The 26,546-nt window shown below is 38.8% G+C and overlaps 1 protein-coding gene across 1 annotated transcript; it reads right to left on the bottom strand.

The window, feature by feature from the left end:
• Positions 1-14,642: 14,642 nt before the first annotated feature.
• fh (fumarate hydratase) lies at positions 14,643-25,165 on the bottom strand. The gene is made up of 10 exons (XM_088933642.1): positions 24,995-25,165; positions 23,813-23,947; positions 22,957-23,067; positions 22,537-22,713; positions 22,072-22,254; positions 21,430-21,595; positions 20,372-20,575; positions 18,744-18,871; positions 17,539-17,692; positions 14,643-14,844 (listed from the first exon to the last, which is right to left on the bottom strand). Exons 1-10 carry the CDS (start codon positions 25,112-25,114, stop codon positions 14,702-14,704), a joined length of 1,521 nt encoding a protein of 506 aa, XP_088789768.1. The 5' UTR covers positions 25,115-25,165; the 3' UTR covers positions 14,643-14,701.
• Between the last annotated feature and the right edge of the window lie 1,381 nt (positions 25,166-26,546).

The following is a 26,546-nucleotide window of genomic DNA, read 5'->3' as shown; positions in this document are numbered from 1 at the left end:
TCAAGTTGCACGCATTGTTTTTGCTGACGAAATATCGTTTTGTTTTTAATTCCGCAGCAGTTACTGTATATTACAAGTACTCGTTGGCAACTGTACAGTAATTGTTTTGAATATAAATAAGAACTAATAAATGTACACTGCATACACTGCTATGCATGAGTCAGGTGTTTTGCATTGCTCGGCTGCTTTCCATTTTTCCTTCTTTATGTAAAAACACAATTGTTCTGCTACAGGTTTATTTTTTATCCAAGTTAATCCTGTTATACACATGTAAAAAAAAACATGTGTGTTAGGTGTAAAGAGTTATAAATAGTCTTAATGATGAGGAACCCCTTGCCACAAGTCAGTTAAATATTATTGGTAAATGTAATTGGACTGGCTACAACTGGACTTTATATTGGGCGCTCATGTAAGGCTTAGCCTGAGCTGTGATCAAGTTTTTGAAGATTCAAATCAACGCGAAAAGTGAACCACATTAACAATCGCTAAGTTTCTTCGCACCCAACCTTAGCGGTATTAATAGTGTTCAGAATTGTTAGAATGTTTGAGAACGCTGACTGAGGTTTTGAGTAAACTATTGATTACAGAAGAACATTGTATTGAAAAATATTGTATATATTTTTTTTGATTTCCTGAAAAAAAAACAAGCTATTTAAGAACCTTTGTTCAAACACCCCCTTCAAGATCTCAGGGCATCACCTCTGTAACGGCCTCTCTTGTAGCATGCTGAGCACTGCAGGGTCTTGAACTACTCATGAAAAGAAGGTTCAGCTTTGCAATATCTAAAGATATGATAAAAGTAGCACATTTGCCATAAGAAGTGGCTGCAGAGAGCAATAGTAGCTAACTTACTGAAGTCCGTTTCCACAACAACATGCACTGAATCAGGTTAGTATGATGTACAGGCAGTTAATGTGGCATTGAGCCTCAGAGCATAGATAAATGGTAATGCACATGCACAAACACATTTCCTTTATTTAAAGTGTCTGTGTTTTGGATAATAAAAAAGGCAAATCTTTTGGGGATGATTTCAGTTATTAGGATTAGAATCTTATTGAAATCCAAAAGTGACTTTATGTATATTCTTTTATGATACACAATTTTCCATGGATTAAACTGTATATTAACAGGATCAGACACCCAATAAATGGCACATTATATAATTTTCATGATTTTCTTTTTTGTTCGAAATCATAATTCCCAGCAAAAGCTGAATATAATTATAGCCCAAGTATTGCATTCTGTGCTGTGTGTATGTACTTACAAACGCATAGTGTTTGAATGCTTAGTTAGATGCAATATGCAATACTAATTAATTCCATTTCAACTGCCCTTTTCAGAAAGGCTGGATTACTTCTTTCTGCCTTCCTTACAGTTCACTCTTTGCACAAACATGAATCACATTTGTGTTAATTGGACGTTCTTCAAAAGAGATGCTTAACGTCCATTTATTTACCATGTGACAGAACACAGTATCATTCACATTTTATGGCCTTCTATCAAAATGTTTGACTGCAAGCAATCAAATCTGGTGATTTATTTCTTTAATAACTTTTATTAAAAAAAGTGTCAGTCTAGTTCGACCAATTATATGTCAATGCAAGCTCTACTGAATTTACATCTCTACATCACATAAGAGCAGGTTTAAAGCTTTGTCCCTTTAGTTTTTACAAACAGATATTATTAATTTGATATTTTCTAAAGTACTGTACAATAAAGTACTTTTCTCAATAATTGAGGAAAATGCTACTTACTCTTTCACACTGATTCATAATGACTCTGGATGTTTTTTCTAAATCAGAAATGAAAGTTTACAAGAAACAAGGTCCAGATCTCTTCCCCTCCTGCTGCTGCATTGTCACTATGTTTTCTGAGTATTTTGCATTCACGGCCAGAACTTCACAGCTGGTGAAAGACATTCTGGCTCTGCAAAGCTTTCACACTGCCCTTGAAAGAATGCAAGTTCATCTATAGCCTTAGTGCCAAAAAGACAGATTATTGTGACTGAATAGCTCATTAAACATGAAATAAAATACGTGTTTTAAAAGTGTTTTCAATCCACATATTTTTTTTTCTTTTGAGTGTTCAATGTAATTTTACCTTGATTCTGGGCAGTTTACTGTGAATTACTTATTGCGTGACCTTCACTTTAAGGATAAAAAAAAATCGGACAATTTTTTTTACTGTCAGTAAAAAGATATGCTAAAGATATCTCATCTTGTAAACAGCAGCTAGACCTATTTTTTAACATTTATTTTAGGGAATTAAGGGAAAACAATTCAATATCAATCACCTTTACATGGTCATCATTGCTAACTTGTATTCCATCCATCATTCACCCATGTTCAATAACCATTTAATCCAACATGGGCTCAGAGTGACTAACTTTTATTGTTAATAATAGTTATAATGCTTATAATCATATATCATTTTTAAATACTATGGTTTCAGGCCTTGTCAATGCAAAAAAGTTATCCGAATAATACTAATAATGTTATGCTTTGGTACTTTGTATCCCAGTCAGTGTAAAGAGTCACTTCATGGTTATCTCAGCCATGTCATGTACTGTATCCTGGATTTTCTCAGAAGACAAAGCTCCAGAGAAGGCAGGGTGTTGTGCACACTTGTGACAATGAAGAAGAAAACAGTAAAGCTGTCATCATTTCAGAGTCACAATGGTAAAACTGTCTAACACATTAGAAACAGAAAAAGAAGGTGAAGAGAGTGAAATCTGACATACAGACAACCCATGTCCTTCAAGCACCTGCCCTCAGTCATTATAGTTGTAACAGGGTGTATTAAAATTCTAGAACACTCTTTAACTTCATTATCCTTTTTAAGGTTGCCAGCTCCTGTTTTGCAAACATTTACGCCTTCATTGCATTCATTTCTTAACCTCCAAAATGTCCTCTGACACCGATATATTTCTTGTTTATGATGAAGAGATCAGTTAAACAATCATTTGATCTTTTCTTTGAACCTACAAATCTGACTTAGGTCTAAAATGAACGTGAAGTATGTTTAAAAAATAGCATTAATGCCTATCTTATGTGACCAACATATTTTATTTTTGCTCCGTAATTACAGGGAAATTACTATCTTATTAACGAATTGTAATAAAAAAGAATGCATTATATCAAACACCTATTTTGTCTTAGAATTTGTGTAGATTGTCTTTTCCAACCCAGTAAAACACAATTCATGTCTAGTGTTTCTCTCTCTTTGATTCTACAAAGACAGATTTGCATTAATTGAATTCATTTTCATATATTTAGTGGCAATTTGTTCCAGATTGGCTTCTTAAAAAGCTTTTTGCAATTCCAATTTTGCTGTCTTGCACTACAGAATCCCACTGTAGTGTATTGTACAACTTGTCTATTTTAGTTATTGAAATTTAGTTGAGTGCTTTACATATATACGGTAGCTCTGTCTGCATAATGGTACCACTTAATATAACTATTCTGCACTTACTCCTGACTGAACATCATATAATAAAGTTTACAGTCTTACATTATATTTAGCCAGCTTAAGATCCACATATTTTTTAATTATGGAAAATTACCAAAAATACCTTTAATTGTGATGTCCATTCATTCAATTACTTGGATAACTAAACAGTAGAAGAGCTTACAGTTTTGAACAAGGCTCCACACAACCTTTGCAAACAACAAGGGGGTAAAAAGTTTACAGCTAAAATATGTTTGAGATTTTGAGGTGCGTTATGTTCTAAAATTATTGAAAACATTTGTGAATATTTAATTGAGGTGGTTACCTACACAATTTGTTCACAAATTTGAAGCTTTACACATACTTTTATGAGAATGCCTATAAATGGGTGGGAAAAAAACTGTAGTTTGTAATGCCTGATTGTGTTTGGCTCTTCCTTCTGCATTTTGTTTTGGAGAAAAATACCACCTACCCACTCTCTGATTCTTAACTTAGCACCGAAATGACAAACTTTTCATGCCTTGGCACTTGTAAAAACAGACTTTCGCTGTGCTGTTTCAAGAGCTTTTGTACTACTGTGATTTTTAATGTCACTGCAAAATTCTATATTCTGCCAATCACTTTTCTAAACATGAAATTGCCAAAAACCGTATCTCAAGCTCATGGAATTTCCTAGTGATGAATTGTTAGTATAATCTCTGTTGCAGAGTATGATATCAGAAGGTAGCTGGCTAGCTTTTATTTCATTTGCAGTGTTAAGGGCATGGATTCTTGTCCTGATGCTGCTCCACATCACTTGGATCCTGGGTTCGGATCCAGGCTGGAGAGCCCTTTAATGGAGTTTTCATATTCTTCCTAAGTTAAAATGTTCACTCAGAGTTTGCATAAGTTTTCTCCAGGGGCTCTCTTGTTCCTCTCACTTTCTAGAAACATGCTGGCTTGGTTAATTGGTGTCTCTATATTGCCCTTGTGTACTTGTGTGTGTGTGCTCAGTTATGCATTGCATCCTGTCCTGACAGTTCATCTTTCCCCCTGTGTTGGCTGGGTTAGGCTTCAGCTCCCCGCGACTTTCTAAAGGATGAAACAGCTATGGACGTGAACCCAGAACCAGGTTTTAGGAATATCTGGATTCAGATACATACTGTAAAGGCAAGCCTTGCTACAGCAGATGCACTAAATACCACCAGGGGCCTAATTAGCCTTTTCAGAATGCAAAAATGTAAAATCCTGTCTTCCTGCTCTTTATGCCTTTTATGCACCTTACTGTGAGAAAGGGTCATTGTGTTTTGAATGCATAGCAAATGCAGTAATGTGAGACTATTTACACAAGCAGGTCTGTTTAAAATCCATTCGATCCACTGTGGAGATGCCTTTGACAAAAGGGTTTTCCTCACTGCCAGACCAAAACAGCCCATTTGCACTTGTATGAACAATCCATTCTGAGTGGTGTAATCAAAAGACACAAAACAGGAGGAAAAAAATAAACTCTACTGCTTATTTTTTTTCTTTTTCTCTTGGCTTTCTCAAAGGAAAAAGAAAATGCTTAAAGCTCATTTCTGTGTAAATCCATTCAGCTGAAATTCTGGAGTGGTGAATAGCTGAAGACTCCATTGTAATGCTTGGCTTATTCCAAGCAGGAACTGTGTGCTTTCCTGGTGGTGGTTTTTAATGCAAAGAAAAAGTGAAGCAACATAATCTCTACTCAGGCTTTTAATATTCAGGCTTTAGTATATCACAGTGTCTTACAGTCATGTGTAATGTACCATATACTAGGATACGTATTGATGCTCTTAAAATATAACTAATTCACTCATTTGATAAAGTTATGGGTCCAGTTTCTAATACACAAAGTCTAGATTTTGTCTTGATTTAAATTTAGCAATAGTTTTAACATTTTAATTATGTTTTGAGATATTTTACATAACTGTAGTACCAAACCAAATGGACATTTGACAGACTGTGCTGGGTTTTTATACAACTGCTCTAAATTCAAGGTCTGTGCCTTTACAAGATATTCTGCGGTGTTCCAGTGCCTAATTAATGCAGTTAAACAGGCCACTTGAGTAACACCCATGGGATCTTCCACCTACAACTAGAGAATTGATCATTATAACTTGGCTGCATATTCAACTGAAAACAATGTTATTTCCAGAAAGAAATGTAAAAATGTCCAATAGAATTCACAGTGAGGTTGCACCAAGATGCAGCCAGAGGTATCAAAAATTATTAGTATCATCCGATTCTGTAAGTACTGTTTACAACTGGAGGAAAAATTGGAGCATCCTTCGGGAAGCACAATTATCCTGTATCTTAAGGGTCTGTTTTGCTTTGGGCACAACTGAGTTCACAAAATAAAAAGGTGACATACTGTATGGACCCATCAAGACACAGCTTTATACGAAACAAGTCCCTGATTCTTATAAAATAACTTTAAAAACATTAACATCTGATTTATTATTAATTAGAGTTTCTTAGACGAGGAACCCCGAGGTTTCTCTTCTTACAATTTATTCCTAGGGGAGTTAATTATTTGTTTTTTTTTCATTTCTCATTTTGTTTTCACTGTCTTACTTGAAAGGTTTCTGGTCCCATAGCTGCAAACTCAAAAGGAGGATCTAAGAAAAACAGGTTCCAGCACAATGCTCTTTGCTAGTTGTGTTTCAACATGCCTGTCTTCATTGCTTTGTTATATAAACCTCAGTGTCTGAATAAGTGGCTAGGAGTGACCCTCTGAGTGCAGTGCAGCACTGTTTCAAATGAACGCGTCCCTGTAAATACACAGGATGCAGTGGATTCTCCTGTAGAGCGTAGGGGAATCGAGAATGAGCCAAAGCTCTTCAGAATCAGATTAAAATCCTGCTTGCAAAACACATTATTGCTTATGAATATTTTATAATGTTTTGACAGGTAGTTTGTTACTTTTACTGCTGAGGATTAAGCACTCAGAGGGTTATGTCTGTTGTTAGAGTTATTTTGACACAAGATCAAAATATCATATTTACATTGTCTCTGTTTAACTACTGCATAGGCTAAAGCAAGCACTGTACCTATAAAGCTCAGACTGCTCCCTGGGATTGAAATGGTCGTTTAATGTTACTGCTGTGTACAATACCATATGCAACAGCTTTCAGTGATACATTTAACAAAGATAAGTATTCTGTTATGGAACCGATCTAAATACGAGCCCAATTCACAACACACTGTCATCCATGAAGAGAAACTAGCGCAATCTGAGGAGTGGCATACACAAACGCCTGTCAAGATGCCTGAAAAAATCGCATCAATTTCATATTTATATTGTTTTGCTTTAAGCAGATTAATATTTTGATATTGTTTATGGTGTCTGAATCAGAGCATGTCATTACACTTGGCATTATGCCACCTCAAGCCCTGAACACTACTGCTGCTGCTGCTGCTGCTACTACTGCTACAACTACTACTACTACCTTTTACTCACAGGTAAAAGGTCTTGTGTGAAAGAGAAAGCTTGTGTTTTTAATCTTCACTCTAGAACCAGCTTATCACTGCGGTCAAGACAGAATTTTCCAATAGTTGGCCACCCTGACTTTGAAATTCAGAATGTGAAGGCTGACTTGGGAAGGACCTATAACTTGTGAGCGCAACTGAAAGAGCCGGGTGGAAACAAAGCTCTTTACTACTGGGAGCACGTCTCTGTGTCTTAGGAGAATCTAGTTAAAGTGAATGTGAAATGTTTCCTCTTGCGCAGTGGGGACAGCATATGTTGCCCTTTGGGAACTCCCCCCTCCCCAGTTCCTGCCACATCTCTAGATGATGGCTGATCAAAACCCGGAGGGCAGAAACAGTCACTGCGTGCTGCAGTGGCACTGTGGGTACCTTATGTTCCTCAAAAGGCTGCAACCTTTCAAAAGAGCATTATATGTAAAGAAAAAGAATTTGATGCGGTAGTACCACTAATTTTACTTCATGTATTGTATAAATTCCTTTAGAAAGGAACCCCTGAATCGAGGTTAGAAATTGGATGGATAGATGTAAAAATCTCATCTTCACCAATGTGAATTAGATTAAGTGCGGCAGATGACTTTGCAGACTTTTTTGAGGAGAACATGGTCACCGTCTGCATCCAGTTTACTCAGCCAAGGCTTGTTCAACAACCCAACCTCCATCATCTCACTCTGTGGGGTTAATATCTCAGGACTTGTTTTCTATGCCCACTCCTCTGCTCCGTCTCCTCGGACCTGCTCCCATTCATTTCCTCTCAGTGCTCACTTGTCTTTTTCCCACATCTGTCAGTCAGGTACCTGTCTCACACCCCCTTAAGAAACAGTCATTAGATCCCTCTGTCCTTCAAAACTACAGACCTCTCTTCCACTCTTCCCATCCAGAACACTTGAACGTGCTGAATCTAACCAACTCTCCGAAGCTGTCAAACTGAGTTGAAATAAATTCCAGAGTACTGTTCTCTTCTGAGAAAAATATACTGTAGACTCTGTGCTGATGTCCTCATTAATATAGGAATATGCAGCTGGTGTTCTTAAATCTAGATGAGGGCTCATGCTGAATACCGTGTACAGTAGAAATAAATGTTATTTTTAAGGGCAAACTGTATCCATGGTAACTGGAAAAGTTCATTACCATGTATTAGTGTCAACTACCCTTTTCCTCTAATGAATAAAGATTCTCTGGATCAAACATTAGCAATTTAGTTATGTCCTGCAGCAAAAACACCTTTACCTTTGTAGCATGTGGCGTAACTCTCCTGCTAGACTGGTCTGGTGTTTCTTCAATTCTCATACCCTTAAAGGGGTCCAATAAATTCAATACATGTACTTCAATAAATAAAATTATCCAACCACCCAGAGTGGCAGGGGAGCCAAAGCCTGTCTCTCTAAGCAACAGGCGCAAGGCAGGGAACACCAGACCAGTTCATCACAAGGCACACACACACACCAAAGCCAGTTTTCCCAGGAGCCAGTTAACCTACCAGTATGTCTTTGGACTGTGGGAGGAAACTGGAGCAGCCAGAGGAAACCCATTTGAACAAGGAGAAGACATACAAACTCCACAGAGATAGCAACCCAGGACTGCAAATGAAACCACGGCCCCAGTACTGCAAGGCAGCAATGCTAACCACTGCACCATCCATGCTGTCCATAAAGAAACAATATTTTCTCATCTAAGTAAATCTACCTTACAAATAAGCTTTGACCACATAAATTATACTGAGATCTTAAATAGTTATACAGTAATGTGAAAAAAGTACACCCTTTTAAGACAGTAGCTAACAGATAACAGCTGATACACCTAACCCTCATGTGACAGATAACACACACAACTTTTACTCATGTGTGTGGTCATTATTTATTAACAAAAAAATCAGCCAACATTCAGTAGCCTTGTGTGACAATGTAAGTGCACACAATGATTCAGTAACATGTGGAACCCCCTTTAGCTGCAATAACTAGTCTCCAGGCCAGACCAGCCAACTGTAATGTGAAAACAGCAGCTCACAATTTGTCTTTTACATTTTCGACCAAAATGGAAATTTAGGAATTGTAACAAATGCATGGTGAATTTGACTCATCCCCAGCCATGATGTGATTGCTGTCTCTAAGGTATCTTCCAGCCAGAACCACACAGAACTCTCTTATGTGAAAAGGCTAGCCAATCAGCACAGAGGATGTCTGGGATGTCATCCAAAGGCAGACTCATTTTACGCACTGTGGGACCTGTTACATGATTGCCCTCCAAATTAACCAAGTCGTGGCACCAATGTGACAATGTGACTCATTCTCAGCTAGGGAAGAAGGGAAATTTCCTGCTTCTGAAAATCCCAGGGAGTTATTTCACCCTAACAGTTTCCTCTTACACGCTGTGAAATCTGTTACAAATACACACTACTTCATTGCAATAGCCTTATGAATTCAATAACGGTTGAGCATTGTTGTTTGTTCATATCCTGAAATATACAGTAAACACCTTGTACAAATAGATAATCAGATGGGTGAATAGCTCACTGGACAGGGTATTGCAAAGGTTATAGATTTTGATTCTGTACCAAACTTTGCTATCTGTTGCAGGCAGGTTGATGAGTCGAATCTGAGATAGCCTTGGAGGCATTGTTTACTCCTAAATATTTTACCTAAAATTGAGGTCCTGATAAATTATTCTGAAATACTTTTGTTGTTGAACTATCTAGCGCTAGCCTTTTGCTTTATTAGCCAACATGGCAAAACAAATGCATATATCTACGCCTATAGATGGCCAGACCAGTCCCGAAACAAATAAGAGACATGAGATGCTACAGGCATCTTGGGTTTTAAAGAGCACAGCCTGGCTTCCCGAATACAAGTGTTTCTGGACCGCAAGGGGCAGTGCACGCGTTTGCTTGTAGAAGCTCGATACATGCTCGACCTGTAGGAGTTAAGCACGAAGATGTTCAAAAAGTCTCCTGTAAACAAATTACAAGTTTTGGAATGCGTGAGTAACATTAAGATAATATTGACGGATAGATGCAAGTGTGCATTTTACAGATAACTATTCAGATCGCCTCTAAATGCCCTGCAGTATTTTTAAAACACATCCAAAGTATTTATTTGACGCTTTTATTAGCAGACCATTCTTGCAATTAAAGGTAGATGAATTGGTTAGCACTGTAATGCGACTATAACAATTCAGTGTCAAGTCTTGTGGGAAGTCAAAAATTTCCAAAACAGGTGTCTTTTGGCATCGAAAATATAATACTAATTTCATGGGTTTCATACAAGTTTAAAAGCATCATGAAGTATCAAACAATATCTCCAGAACTTAATATTTTAATACCTTCGCAGTTTTTATTCTCATGGCGCCTCACTCGATGTTACCCTTGGGGCGATGCATTTACTCCAATCTCTGAAACCCATACGTGCGTGCACCTTCTTCAGGTATGTTATGCTCAAGTCCGCTGAATATTTAAAGGCAAGGTAAAAGCTCCGTGACGTTGCCCCGCCTACAGATAGCAAAAAAGATTAAACCTACCTCATTCGTTAGTGCTACGTCTGTGCCGGTTTGTGTCGTTGAAAGTAGCGCTTATATTGCTTTCGCTCCCGAGATATAGCACCTTGTTTTTCCGGTGATCACGTGACCATGCACGGCGCCTTTGACCTCCAGTGACCCCGTCTGCCGAATTCAAGCGCTCTGTTAGTTTAGCTCGTACCCTTAACATTTTAAAGACAATCAATATCCATAAACATGAGCCTCCTTAGATGTGAATAATACTAAGACATGACGCATGCCAACAAGTTAACCATCTATGACATAAACCTGTGGTTGTAATGTCTGTAAAATCACCGTGATTGTAAGATCTATGGTTTTTATTTTCAAAGGCACGTTTTCCTTTTCTTTCTCTACCTTGACACGCTGTTGCCAAACGCGTAATTGTGAGATAGCATCGCGACAAGACCTCCGCAGCATGTTCTGATAGGGACCCCATGTATATCGCATGTATATCGCGGCAGTGTATATCACATCTGGCGCCCAACTTCCATGCCACCCTGGCACCACTGTTGCAACAAAGGTCTCATATCAGGACATGATATACCCAGATAGGAGGTGTCGCGATATATGGAGTTTGTACTATCGCAACATACAGGCTTCATGTTGTGACATGGGTGCGACAGTTTATGTCATATCGCGATATATGGACTTCATGTCACGACATAGGGGGTGGGCATTTTGGCCGGGCATGTCATGTCGCGATATAGGACATGTCATGTCGCGACATGAGCACGGGGTGTTTGTCATATCGCGATATGTCGACTCCATATCGCGACATGGGGGCGGGGGCGTTTTGCCAGGGTATGTCATATCGCGATATGCGGGATTCATGTCGCGACATGGGGGGTGTGCATTTTGGCCGGGCATGTCATGTCGCGATATAGGACATGTCATGTCGCGACATGAGCGCGGGGGCGTTTGTCATATCGCGATATGTCGACTCCGTGTCGCGACATGAGCGCGGGGGCGTTTTGTCAGGCTAGGTTATATCGCGATATATGAACTTAATGTCGAGACAGTGGCGCCATGACAGTGATGCGCCAGTCACAATGGGTATCGCGATGTGATCGTGATGCGCGCACTCCTATCGTGACATGCTGTCGGAGTCGTGAACGCGCTGTGGATGCCATGACTATTGGTCAAAACTGCTATTCTGTTTTGACCTCAGTGCGACTACTCTTAGATTATCAGTAATTGGAAACCAATGGATGTGTTACTGTTACTGTATATGCAGCGTGCTCACACAGCACACACGGTACACACAGAACTTGCGCTGTGGCGCTGTACCCAATCAGAGTGTCGATTCTCACTCTTCACCCAATCGCGGCCCGAGCTGTTCGGGGATTGAGCCAATCACGGGTCTGGGAGCTGTGCTTTAGCAGCACCGGGTGGATCGGCTTGTTGACAATCTATTTTTAAAATGCTTTACTCATTTGCAAAATAACTACATCGGCTTATTTTATTTAACGTCTTTATTGATTCACAATGTCCCGTACTCTTCAAAATACATTTTTTATTTGCAATATAACTGTCTCCGCTGCTTTCTGTAATGAATACATGGTATTTGAACAATTTTAATCGTATATTTAAGATGGGGGAAACACCTTCTGCTTTGTACTTCAAAAATGAATATAAATTTAAAGTCTATTATCATTATATTATTATTATCATGCGTTCAATTTTGTTTTTTATCGTTAAATTATATCGATTTTATACCTAAACCTAACTAATACCTAAAAATGTGAATATGGGCTCTCGTGTTGTACCAGCGGTAATGTGGAAACTGTTGTCTCTTCACCAATGAAAGGAGTACACAAGCAATACATTTTCGAGAACATGGTTAAACATTAAAAGAAAACGCCTAACCCAATGAACTAACATAGTAACTCCTCCCTAAAATAAGACTGTTTATTCCCGTAAAGGCTGCAAGTCTGGGGTCAACTGATCAAAAGATCACAACTAAAAGATCTGGTGGTCGCAAATTTACTGTTTTGTACGTCTTCGGAGTGACGTCACAGCCAGGAAAAGAAGGCGCAATATTGAAATATATTGAAACATCCACCCCACCCGCCCAGACAGACTTGGAAAACAAATTGCCTACCATTGTTTTCATCACAATCAGGAGTTCAAGTACCGAGTTTGTTGGTACCTGTAAACTTCCTTGTAGATAGTCGCGTGATTAGAAAGCAGCACAAACGCTACTTACAGCGACACAGACGCAGCAGTAACGATTGCGGTGAGTTTCGTCGTTTGTGCCGTTCGACGGGCTTATCGCTTCATGTTTGCGCAAAAGACCCCTGTAAATGCAAACACGCGGATAATGACAGTTTATTGAAGAATTAGCCCCACTAACACCTCTTCCAGCAGCAACGTTAGTTTTTTTTCCCCGGGAGGTCTCCCATCCAGGTACCGACCAGGCTCACTTGCTGAGCTTCAGTGGGTTGTCAGTTGTGAGTTGCAGGGTGATATGGCTGCTGGCACAATGCTGGACATCCTTTGACTTTTTTGTAGCTATCACCCAACATTTTGCCTGTGACCTTCTGACAATACTCTGACATTAGGCACCATGATTAATGATACTGGATGAACTGCTTCTTTGCAGTCTCTTTTTATACTCGGTGACCATCAAGGTGACTTTCAGAAGCTTCTAAAATTGTCCAGAAGCTATGAAAAATCATAAATGACCAACAGGTAACCATAGAGCAGTGCTGTTTTACATTTACAGCATTTTCAAAAAACGTAAAGGATGTGAAAGAACGTCATGTATTGAAATTTGATAGATTAATTTGAGCAAAATCCAGTACTGATGATCTTGGACAGATTACATTTTTCCTGATTCAATTAATTTATGCAGCACTAAAAAGTGCACTTTTTGGGTAAAACCTGCTTTTGGATACATTATTTCAAGGAATAAATAAACTTGGAGCCAGCTGCAAGACTTCAAATATTTACTCTAATTACTCAATATCCTGATATTAATATATAGTAACTTAGTGCCACATTTGTTTGCTGTATTATAAACTCACTTGGTAATTATCTAAAATATAAAAATGTCAGAAGTACGGCAAGATTAAACTGAAATTGCCTACTGAAGGATCTGCTGTACTCAAGTGAAACCACTCAGGAAACTGTACACACTCCCATCTGATAAAATGAACATAAAATATAATTATACACACAGATACAAACGGTGATGTGCTTCATCACTAGTCACATTAAAATAACTAAAGATATTACTCCTAAAAACACTTCACACAAGGATTTGTGATCAAAATGTTTGATGTACTTGTACTGCACTTGTACCGTCTCTTCTAAAGTGGGTCACCATATTTGATTTGTAGATTTAAGAACAAGGATGCACACATTTTGGTCAAATGTTTTTTTCCCACCCACAATTTTTTAGGTAAAAACAGAATTCCAGGGTGAAATATAAGAGGTGGCCAAGGTCACAGAATATGTACAGTAAAAGCATCTTTCGTGTCCCCCTGCGTCATTTTTGTACTTTCTGTCAAATGAGATGGAGTGTGACCTGTTTAATTCAAACCTGAGCACTACCTTTTAATCATACACACCACTGACAACAGCAAAACCAGAGTGCACAAAGGAACAATATTTTACAAGAAGAACTGTGACACAGACTATTGTCATGGGGGTAAAATAATTAACCATTACTACTCTTAAATCATAGAATGCAGTAATCTTTCAATAGTCATAGTTCAAAAAGCATTATAATGTGGTACTGTTTGAAAAAGGAAAATTTCTACTTAATAATTTACTTTTTAATCACGTTTTCCTACCTCTACTCAAAGGTATATTTTACAGAGAAACTGATTTTTCAGACCTAGTCTTCTGTATTTTTTTCTTTTCCGCTCTAGGGCACAGGAAGACTATTTAAGTCCATGTGAAAGGTTCTTTTGATCAATTTAACAACAATAGGAACTGGGTGATCTTTTTGTGTTTCTTAACTACTTGGAGAATAACAGCAATAATAATAATGAACTACAACTGGTTGTGATATTCCTTTCCTACATCCCATACAGTATGTTTAAGGCACAACACAGAAAAGGGGGAGATACTGTAGGTACTGAAAAATAATTTGAATAACGCACATAACAGTAGTAAGAAAATAACGTAATACAAGCCAGAATTCACAAATATATTTACAAACAGCACATAATTAATTTCTGGCGAAAAGATTTTATTGTACAAAAATGATTGCAATATTTGTTTTGGACTATTACTACTTAGGGCCCAACATGTCCTGGGGCTTGACCCACTGATCAAATTGTTCAGATGAAAGGTACCCAAGCTTGACAGCAGCTTCTTTTAGTGTTGATCCTTCCTTATGAGCCGTCTTCGCAATGGCAGCAGCCTTGTCATATCCTAGACATAAAAATATTTGAAATTAAAAGAGCAATATACACCGAGCACCTAGAGAATGTTGACACTGTGTTAATGCATGTATGCTTCTTGCAAAATAAAGCATGCAGATTTTGAATATTGATTCGGCATGGTTTGATTAATGGATTATTCATGACCATGACATACTCGAGTGGCACTGTATGCAATACTGCTACATCGCCTCATTAGTGAGAGAGCTGACTTGGCAAAGGTGATGAGGCAATGTAACCTCTAGAATGTCAAGCCTGGGAAAAATCACAAAGAAAGACAAACGCCCGTCCCATCAAGACAACAATGCCTTTGGGTCACTGGTACGTTGGAGGCTAAATTTAGCTGCCACATGTGGACTCACGGACAGTGGAGCCCAGTCCTTTTTAATCAAGGTTTTGCGTAGGCTGCCTTGATGGATGTTAGAGGGTGTGGTGCAGATGTAAGCAATGATATGCTCTTTGTTGTGTACAACAGACAATTTGATGGGGAGCTCCAAGTGTGATTGTCTGGGCTGGAGCGTTTTGTTGCCACACTACAGCTTGCAGTTGGGCTGCCATCAGCCACTTCACAGCCTTATCCTTCTCAAGCCCTGGGACCTTCAGGCTCTAACATGACAACGTTCTGAGTAACAACGGCATTCTTGCAAGATGAGAGAATTGTCCCGAGACCAGACAGACACCAGTCAACGGGCACATGCTTGTCCAGGCTCTGCAAAAGCAGTGGGACTCAATCCCACAAGACATCACCGGAAAACTGGCGCACAACATGTGTTGGAGATGTACAGCTTGTATTGCTGTATTAGAGGTTGTGCATATTCCAATTATAACTATGCACATCACTAGCTTTTGAGGCCTATTACTACATTTTATTATTATTAAATGACACTATGCATAGTACAGAAATCACATCCTAATTATAAAACAACAAAAATGGAAGGTATTTCTCTAAACTGAAAGACTAAAGATACCTTAGGACAATAGAAATAAGGACTGCAAATGAGATTTATCTTCAAAGCACACTTGAAGAAGGTCCTATTGTACTGAAAGGCTAGGACTAATTTGACAAGAACAAGGTACAGATTATTCAACCAAAAGTTGCCCAGTTTTAAAAGAACTTACTCTGCCAGGAGTCTGTTTTGTGATCACATCTTTGTATTAATTAATATAATTGGGCAGACATCAAAGTAGCCAAGTTCTAACCATAACACAATATGCATATTCTCAGTCAGTAATAAACAAAGACATGTGATTCGTATTAAACTGTATGTTGTATATACAAGAGAAGTTTTGCATTTAATACAAAATACTTAGTGAAAAAAATGTGTAAAGCAGTTTTACTGCCGATTACCATTATCAAGATTTTAATTCAATTTCCTGTCATATCTGGGTTTATTTTTATTTCATCAAGGTACTGTACAAGGTACATTTGTCCTAAGCTGCACAAGGCCATGAAAAGACCATTTTAAAAATATTGACTTTTTTATTGACATGTTCAGATTATACTGTTGAGTTCACAAGTCAATTTTCAATTCTGTCAATGGTGACCTGCCATTTCATTTAACCTACAGCAGCACCATAAAGTACAAACCAATATCAAAGGGATCCATCAGCTGCTATACAATAAAGAACCAAAATACAGTTTTGTATTTAATATTACTACAATAGTAGCTTTAGTATACTCTGACACAAGTCCTATATATCCTTTTTCTTCAGCAATTTACTGTCTGACAAGCAATGCTCCATGATGACAGCAGAGTACAGCACTGCAGGAGTGATTCAGACTGCCAATGTATCTGTGAACATAATACCCAAACCATTCAAATTTAGCCCCTTGAATCACCTGAGACCAGTAAATGAGAGATTTAGCCTGCCGAGGTGTCCAGTAGAGCAATCTGATTATTATAAACCTGCTCTGCCATCAGGCTTTGAACAGCTGTTGGTTCCTAGGGAGATACTTATTTTAATGCTTTAGCCTCAACAGGGCAAGCATTTAATACATAGATGCAAATTTCAGGTCACTTTTTCATTATTTCAGTAACATTCAGGCACTCAAAAGAGCATCCAGCACGTTAAGAGCTGTTCTACAATCAATCCGTCATCAACCACCCAGAAAGAAGACAGCTGTTGTGGGAAAACAGGCAGACTTGTCTCAGACATTCAATTATTTGCAAGTCTGATTAGAGCCATCAATCAGCATTAATACTTATTGGCACTGTGTTCCACCCCTCTCACCTCTCTTCCAGCCTGTGCCGACACTACAAATCACGGACACAAGCCCTAGCAATGGATTCCTAAGACAAGTTTTGTTTTGTTTCAAATCTATATCTTATAAATGTTACCTTATGAACAGTTCCCTCATCACAACACCACTGATAATGAATCAGTAAGCTTTCCAGTCAATGACAGCTTGTGTGTATTTAAATAGCTAAATCTAAGTTCCCAAGTGACAGAAAACCAACAGACCCATTTGTGTCAATTACCATTTCAAACTGCAGAATTACTGTACAGCACATTTAATAAATTAGGTGTTAAGGATTTTATTCTAGAATGAGCAGACCTGTAATAATACAGACATTTAATAAAGACAGGTAATATCCTTCTAGTTGCCATTCAGCTCTACATGTACTGTATGGCATGCCTGGGTTAGTTGTGAGTGACTGCCCTCTACTGGCACCGATGATCTTACCAATGTGTGGATTCAGTGCTGTCACCAACATCAGGGACTCGCTCATCAGCTTGTTGATCCTCTCTGTGTTTGCCTGAATCCCCACAACACAATTCTCGGTGAAGGAGACAGAGGCATCTCCCAGCAGCTTTGCAGAGTTCAGCACATTTTTAATCTGTGAACAGAGATTGCTAATCATGATTCAGAATCGCCTGGAACTAAACAGAATTCTCCAAGCTGTGCAAGTTTCACATTTGCTATGATTCATTAGTTCAGTCTGTTCATTCATAATTTATCAAATAAAAAAAATAGGCTCTGCGCTAGATCTTTAAAAAAAGTCGACATTTTGGCATTATCTATAATCTCCTTAGGAAAGTACTTCTGGAGTTCAGTTTTCACCAACTCTAAATCTCTAAAACATAAAAAACAATGCATATTCAATAAAAACAGGAAAATCACCACAAAAGAGTTGTTCAGTTTTATTCCTCTCCTCTCCTAGTACAATTTTAAAGCCAACTGGTCCGCACTTTAATGACTCATACTCAGGTCTTGGAGGTGTTAAGTGTCTTCTGGTTTTTGTTCCAATCTTCCCAAACACCATTCAATTGAAAAGTCAATTAAAAAATGTAACTATTTCCATAGATGCATATGTTTAAGTTCTTATAACTTAAACACCCATTGAAAAGTATTACAATTATGCGGTTAACTAAACAATTAATTAATAGAATAAAGTTCAAGTATATACTGTAGCTGAGAGCTGGGATGACACACAAATCAAGAGGGACTAGGCCCTCCAGGAACTGAGTATGACACCTGTCTCAGGTGTTTACTTCTGGCACTAGTGTTGTTTCCACACACTGAGACTTGTTATAGAGACACTTTTCAAAATGATTAAACATAAACAGCTTTAAATGTTAGATTTTTCTAAAAACTTCATAATTTAATCATTCTGTTTATACTCATTTGTATACTTTACAGCATAATCTCTTTCGTTGTGTACTATTATTTGTTTATTTTATCAAAAGGTACATTAGTTAACATTAAAGACATGTTTACACTTATTTCTTCAAAGCAGATATTCAAATTGTTCCCAGCCATTGAGATTTCATCACCTGCAGTTTCGGAATAGTATTGTCTACAAGGTAGCCAATGGTGTGACAAGACGAATAATGGTCAGATACAGCATGCAGAACCATTTCATGTGCCTGTCTTCTGACCTAACTTACCATCATAGGTTTGAAAACATTCAGCTCAAAGTGCCCATTGCTGCCTCCTATCGTAACTGCAACATGGTTTCCCATCACCTGAGCTGCTACCATTGTCATGGCCTCACACTGTGTTGGGTTCACTTTTCCTGAAAATGAGAGGAGCAAAGGTTCATGCCCTGAAATTGCACCACTGAACGCTGAAATATGGTGCAGTAATGGGCTTGGGGCAATTCCAAGGCCCTGCAGCTGTACTATCCTTTCTTGGTCCTTGAGGATGGGGAAGAATCCATGTTTTAAATCTACATGGGTCCTTGCTGACCTAATTCATAAAAACTGAATCCACATTTTTAATTATTAAGGACCTTATGCCTTACGTTGCCTAGAAAACCTGAGTAACTGCGAATATCCAGCACTAGGAATGAGCAAAATGTTTTAAGTACAAAGCAATTCTACTACACTGGGGCTGTATTTAGGATTTTAATTTCAAAGTCTTTCGATGGAGTTGGCAGCTTAATATGAATGAGCTAATACAAAAATGACTTTAGCTAATACAACAGTAACAATCTGTGATTAAGTATGCCAGTGATGTACCAACGTTACATCCATTCCACTGAGACTCATTTGTCATTTAAGAGCTTGTCAATTTCCCAAAAAAAGAAATAAAAATAATTTGTGACTGGATTCCAAGGTAAAGTGAACAGTTTGTTTTTTTCCTCTCCAGAACTAATTACTTGCAGTCAAGCTGAAAGTCTATTAAAGAATCAAGTAAAATATTCAAATAAGATTTTACACTAATTAATTTCAATTTAGTGGCCACATATTTACTGGCCTGTAACTGTAACTTCAATAACAGACAACCAATACAAAAAATATTATTTTCTTGATCATTTAAAACTACTGTGGCAGTGAATTGTAGAATTATAAAATTATAATATGTTGCAGGTTTGGGTGATATATTTCCTTTGATGACAGCATGGTTCAGGAATAATGCAATAAAATAAACCAAATCTTTCAAGTAACCACTCTCTGGTTGTGATAATGCACATCAGCCACCATCTTGCCCTCTGCTTCCCTAATGAGTGTGTCTTTAAAGAGAGATCAAGAAGGAAATGAAACCTCAGATGAAATCTGACCCAACTGGCAGAGTGGTCTTGACAGCTGCACACTGTGATCACAACAGTCCCCTTACATATGAACTATTAGAGACTGACAAAGGACATAGATTTATGTTTATTTTCTCTAAACGTTTTTGTATTATATTATACAAATGTATGGAATTTGCTATCCTAAGGCATACAGTATTTGAATTTGTTAAAAAATAAGTTGTCTTTCATACTAAACCCATACTCATACAATAAAAAATAGAAAGAAATTAAACTTGTATTAATGTTGGTGTATTTGGACATTTTCAAAGTGAGAAAATGCAGAAATACATTTTGGGCTACATATCCAAAAAGCTTTTAAGTGCTAAGTCCCTATTGCTTTAAATAAGGAGCTAACTAACCCTGTGTTCTCAATATACCGTAGCTTACATAAACTATAAAGAACAAGATATAGAGGAGCAAAAACTCTTATGGGATGTGCAGCCTAGATCGGGTTCATGCAGTACTGTAAAACAGGGACAAGTATTAGTTAAGGCGGCATACCTGGCATAATACTGCTGCCAGGTTCGTTTTCCGGGAGGATGAGCTCCCCCAGGCCAGACCGAGGTCCAGAGCCCAGGAAGCGAATATCGTTGGCGATCTTCATCAGACTGCAGGCCACAGTGTTCATCGCCCCGCTGAGCTCCACCAGTGCATCATGGGCTGCCAGCGCCTCAAACTTATTGGGCGCGGTCACAAACGGCAACCCTGGACAGGAGACAGGTTATCAGTGCGTGCACGGCGCCTTCGTTTGTACCAGTCCCATCAGGACTAACGGATGCTTAATATGCTTTAAAAACCAGTCTAAGAGACACAAGAAAAATCAATTAATATATAGTGTAAAAGTGGAAGAGTTAAACAATAGCGACAGAGCCAGAAGGAAAGATGCATGCTTTCCAAATGTAACTGAGCTCTGTGATCGTATAATAACGAGCTCCCAGAGCCAGAGAAGCTACCAGGAAAGGATGTGTGAATGCTTATTGTACACTAAAACAGTAGGAGGCATTGTGTATCATTTGAGCACATTGATATTGGTCTCCCCCTTAATATCTGGTAACATACTGTCTTCAGATGGATGATTTTGTCTTTGCATCCATGATTTAGGCCCTTCATTTAAATCCATTTTTGTTGTTATAAGAGATGGATCTCTGAACCTTTCAGCCCTGGACAGGTGAGCACATTAAACACTACATATTAACTATGCACCATACAACCATTTTAGTAATGAGCAAGATATCAAGGTAGATATAGCCCATGAAAGAAACATATGGATGTCGGTACAGTATGTGTACACATTTTATTTCCCGCAGTGCTATCAATGCAAAAACAGTGTAAGCCCCTTTCTGCTTGCAGTAGCCTCTACAATGGTGTTTACAGACGTTATGCACATTTCCCTTCCCTATCACAAACCAAATCTTTTTCCTTTAATAGAACCATTTCAAAATTCTTTCAGCCAATTTTTACTCAAGCAATTTCCCCACTGGCAGTTACTGAACTGTGCTCCTCATGGCCTTAAAAATGTATCGAGTGGTGGAGAAAAGGACTCCACTCTACTCACTTACCTGTAAGAGCTGAAACTCTTTCTGCCACCTTCTCAGCAAACCCAATGCGAGTGTTCAGTCCAGTGCCTACTGCTGTGCCACCTGCTGCCAGCTCGTACACTCTGGGCATGGCAGATTTAATCCTTTCAATGGCATATTTCACCTGCTGCACGTAGCCACTGAACTCCTGTAGAGAGCGGGGAAAAGGTGAATAAAAACTCCTCACAAACCTCCAAGTGGTTTCAGGTTAGGAGCACATCTATTCCTTTGGACTAACAACCAATTTTAACCAACATCACTTACGACGCATCCAAGTTGATATTACCTCTTCCTTTGCAGAAGTTGTTTTTCATATAATACTGAATTTAAGAGTATAAATTAAAAAAAAACTTTTCCTTCAAAACAGAATTACAGTAGATGCTAAAATCTGGTGATGTGGAATAGTCCAATTATGTATAAAGTCATTTATAGCCTATCACCGCTAACATAAAATGCTTTTTTTCTGTTGAATAAAAGCACTGGGTACTAGTAACCAATTTCATAGCCATGAATGTGAATTAAACTGTTTCCAGGAGTGTGCTTTTCAAATCTTTGTTATACTACCTAACTGTCCATTAGTTTAATACAACGTGTTTAATACAACAAGAATCAGAACAACAGTACCTGGCCGAGTGAGAGGGGTACAGCATCCTGAGTGTGGGTGCGTCCAATTTTAATGATGTCTTTGAACTCCACAGCTTTGGCTGCCAGCGCGTCGTGGAGAGTCTGCAGCCCGGGCAGCAGAACTTCGTGGGCCTCCTTGGCGGCGGCGATGTGCATGGCAGTGGGGAACGTGTCGTTGGAGCTCTGCAAAGAGCAGCCACACCAACACCACCAGCTCAGGAAACGCTCTCATTCGTTAGAAGCACCCTCTGTTCCACATACAGGCACAAGCTCGCTGTGAGCCACCAAAACATCCGGGACATGACACCCATTTGTAAACGCCGCTTTAAAGTTGCGAAATCGTCATTCAAACAGAATCCAGAATTTAGAGAGAGAGAGACTGCAAAACTATTAAAATAAGCCATCAAAAGACTCTCACATGAGGGCCGTGGTGCTCTGTGTTCAAGGGTTAACAGAAGTGCAAACCTGGCTTTTATTGACGTGGTCATTAGGATGCACGGGGTCCTTGCTCCCCAGCTTCCCTCCCAGTATCTCGATCGCTCGGTTGCTGATGACTTCATTCACATTCATGTTGGTCTGGGTCCCAGAGCCCGTCTGCCACACCACCAGAGGAAAGTGCTCATCCAGCTTCCCAGCGGTGACCTTCGAAACATTCGTTCAAACAGTAGTTGCTGTAGGCACAGCAGGGCCTCAACATTCACAAGGGGTTCGGTGCAGAGAACCGAAGCAATTAGCCAAACTTTCATTTTAACCAAGTCTCCCCCTTGCCCCACACACCTATAAAACAACACCGGGTGTAACCATGCCACGGGTTGCACCGATTGCGAAGGAATGACTCTTAAAAATGAGTTAAGAGAAACAGTCGATGATATTTCTGTCAGGTACCTCATCGGCCACTTTGATGATGGCACTGGCAATCTTGGGGTCCAAGCCATAGTCCTTGTTCACTTCTGCAGCAGCTCTCTTCAGGATGCCGAAGGCCCTGATGACCTGAATCTGAAACGCAACCGTTCAATCAATTTCTGTACTACGCTTGTTCAGATGAGATGAGGCTATATATACATAATAAGAGCTGAGATACACACTGAAGCTTTTCAAAGAAACATCTTTTCTCATCTTCCTTCCTGTATATCCATTTTATGAAGAAATATGACCTAGTGCAACCTTACCACAGTGTTTGTTTTAACTTTGCTGAAGTTCTAAAAAAGTTTAAAAGATTTCAGTTTTTAATACATAAACTACACACAAACTTCCATACACATAAGATGCATAGATAATCGATCATATCACATTTAAAAGATTACTAGTTTTGTAAATAAAACATTTTTCTCATTAGAAGGGATACATGGTGTGTCAGAAAGTACCATGCTTTACTGAGAAAAACATAAAATGAAGATTTTCATCATGCCAGCCAGTGTGCTCAAAAACTAAAATGTTAAATTGTAATAGAGCATTCCACTGTCCAAAGACATACTGATAGGTTGATTGGCTTCTGGGAAAATTGGCCCTGGTGTGAGTGTGTGTGTCTGAGTCTGTGTCTTTGTGTGCCCTGCAATGGACTGCCATCCCATCCAGTGTGTACCCTGCCTTGTGCTCATTGCTCGTCACAACCCTGAATTGGAAGAAGCAGTTAGACAATGGTTGGATAGATGTATCAATAAATAGGTTGAAATCTCCAGGAGATCAAAAACTTCTGAAAGGATCTGTCAGTGGAATCATTTTATACTGTGTATATACTTACTGGCATTCGCTCTGTTACTCCACCAATCTTGAAGTTCATAGTAGACCTGACAGTCTGAGCTCCATAGTATTTGTCACTTGGCACTTTCAGCTCTCCAAAAGTGTCTCGCTCAATTCTGTATGACTCAGAACTTGCCTAGGAAAAATAAAATACTCTTATTCACTTAAATACCATGTTTCATCATTTTACTGACCCAGTTGTGAAGTTTATAGAAGTTTCCTTCATCTTTGAACGTCGGAGAACTGTTTCAAATGGAGCCATCCAAATCGAATTTAATTGGGGGCACCTTACCTTAATTGTGTTACATGTGTATGCAATATAACAAATGTATACAGACCTTAAATTAACGGCACAGTGTATATACAGTACTTAGGTTTGGTCCTGATCTACTTTTTGGCATTGCAGTAACTAGATACTACAAAGAATCAAAGTTGTAAATTGAAAGTGGTAACATCTGTATAAACCAAATCATTTTTGTTTATAAAAAAGATTTAAAAATGATAAGGTACAGTAATTGTGTGCACATTTTTCAAATCATATATTAGATGCCAGGGACTGCATCTAATACAGTATATGCAGTCCCTGGCATCTAATATATGATTTGAAAAATGTGCATCTAATATATGATGACTGCATTTAATTAACTATATGACGTTTAAGCAGCTGACGTTTAGATTGACATGCGACACTTCAACGTTTTCCTGATTAATCTATAGATTTACAGTACTGTACATACTGTACTGTAGTATTTCATTTGACAGTGCAGTACTGCTATTATTAATCTAAATAATTGATATCTCAGAAAAAACACCTGCATATTTCCGTGCAACAGTTATAATTAGGTCGGTGGGAACGAACTGTTATTGATCATTGCAGAGTCTGTTTTACATTTAAGACGAATGCAACTCGACTTTGACCTTGCTGTTCAGCTAATACATACTGTAGAACCCCGAAAGTGTAACTACAACAATCTCCTCGCATTTTGCAACACGCGAACCAAAGTCTGTTTGACCATTGGACACAACTTCCTTCTGCATTTCACCACACAAAGTGTAAATTCGATCAGCTAGCGATGAGTCTAACCGAATTCATTAATACACAGAAAAGGTCATTCTCAGGCCTGCAATGCGACTATAATGGTAGAAGAGTAAATCTCCTCGACGTTAAAGAAAGAAAGCTTACCATTCTTGACGAAGCGAGGATTGTGCGGGCAGTAGGACAGTAAGATTTGTTAAATACGTTCCTGTGCAATGCTGAGAGGTTGCTACTTAATCGCTGAACGTTTCTCAGAGAGCGATACATGGCGCTGTTCAGGCTGTCACAGACCAAATAGGAGGGGAGGAGGTCGAAGGCGGAACCTTAGAAAAACCAACCACTGGCCCCCTTGAGTGGGAGGAAATATGCAGCCGGAACACCAGGAAGAGAGCGGCAATAATGGGTTGTTCTGAGTTATGGGTTAGATTTTTTAATCACGGTCTTCCAAATAAAAAAGTATTTTTAACTTTGGTTAAAAGTACAATTTGCTTTTGTTATTTTGAATCTACCACATTACCTGTGAAATCGCAATCGCATCTCATTCCCTTCTCATGTTTAGAAATATAATTATATAAATATATCGCTACAAACTAAAGAAAACTGTAGGGGTATCTGTTTACTGTTGCTAAAATCTTGTGTGTATATTGTTTAATGGATTTAACCGTGTCTAGTGTGCGACCAGATCTTTCTCCGAAAGCAATCGGAATACAATGTTTGTGCTGATACCCAGCAATTGCAATGAAGAATCTGTGTGCAGTATACTGTAGTGGGTCTTCATACTAATGCAGTACTGACTTTATCCTACAACGTGATTTTATTGTTTCCAATGTAGTTTTGTTATGAGTTATATGACGGTGGTCAGAATCTCCGCTATATAGTTTCCATTGATCAGCTGTTCGTTCAGATTCCAGCTTCAGCAATAAGACCTGCATTGTGCAGTGCTATAGATTACTAGCCTATGCTTTTGTTTTCTTAGACTTTATTTATCCGATATAAATATTACTGTGTTCTCATATGTCACAAATCCATTACTGGTTGTTCAGGTTGATCTTGGTGTACACACGGTTAATGTAAGTGACTGGAGAAATAAAATAAATGTTCTCAGTTTTTTAATAGAGCAGTTTGTCTTTTGGGCTGCATCTCGACAGCAAAAATAGTGGCACCTTGGTGTGCACAGTAACCCCTTTTTAACATATTTTGATCGTGTTGGCACTGCCACTGCATCCATCAAGTCTGGAGTAATACGCCTGCATCCATGGATCCTCAACAACATCTACAGGTGTGGTGGAGAGCATACTGACCAGCTGCATCACAGTCTGGTACAGCAACTGCACCGCATCCGACCGTAAGACCCTGCAGCGGGTGGTCAAAACTGCCCCACACATCATCGGCAGTGCCTTACCATCCATCCAGGAAATCTATAACACCAGGTGTGACCCCACTCTGGTAGAAGGTTCCGGACGCTTCGGTCACACACAACAAGACTCTGAAATAGCTTCTTCCCCAGAGCTGTCAAGCTGGTGACCCCACTCCCACCCACCAAACTGTGATTCCTCCTCATTTCTTCCTTTACCACACAACGACTGTACTCCTACACCACTACATAAACAATACCTCCGACAATTGAATGTAAGCTGAACTTGAACTTAAAACTGTACTTGATTGTAGTTGTACTATTTGATAGTTGTGTTATTTGATA

The sequence above is a fragment of the Atractosteus spatula genome, chromosome 15 (genome assembly GCF_055471065.1).
Source record: "Atractosteus spatula isolate fAtrSpa1 chromosome 15, fAtrSpa1.hap1, whole genome shotgun sequence".
Lineage (NCBI taxonomy): Eukaryota > Metazoa > Chordata > Actinopteri > Semionotiformes > Lepisosteidae > Atractosteus > Atractosteus spatula.
The sequence above is the reverse complement of the archived record's forward strand: the minus strand, read 5'-3'. Positions and strand labels throughout refer to the sequence as shown.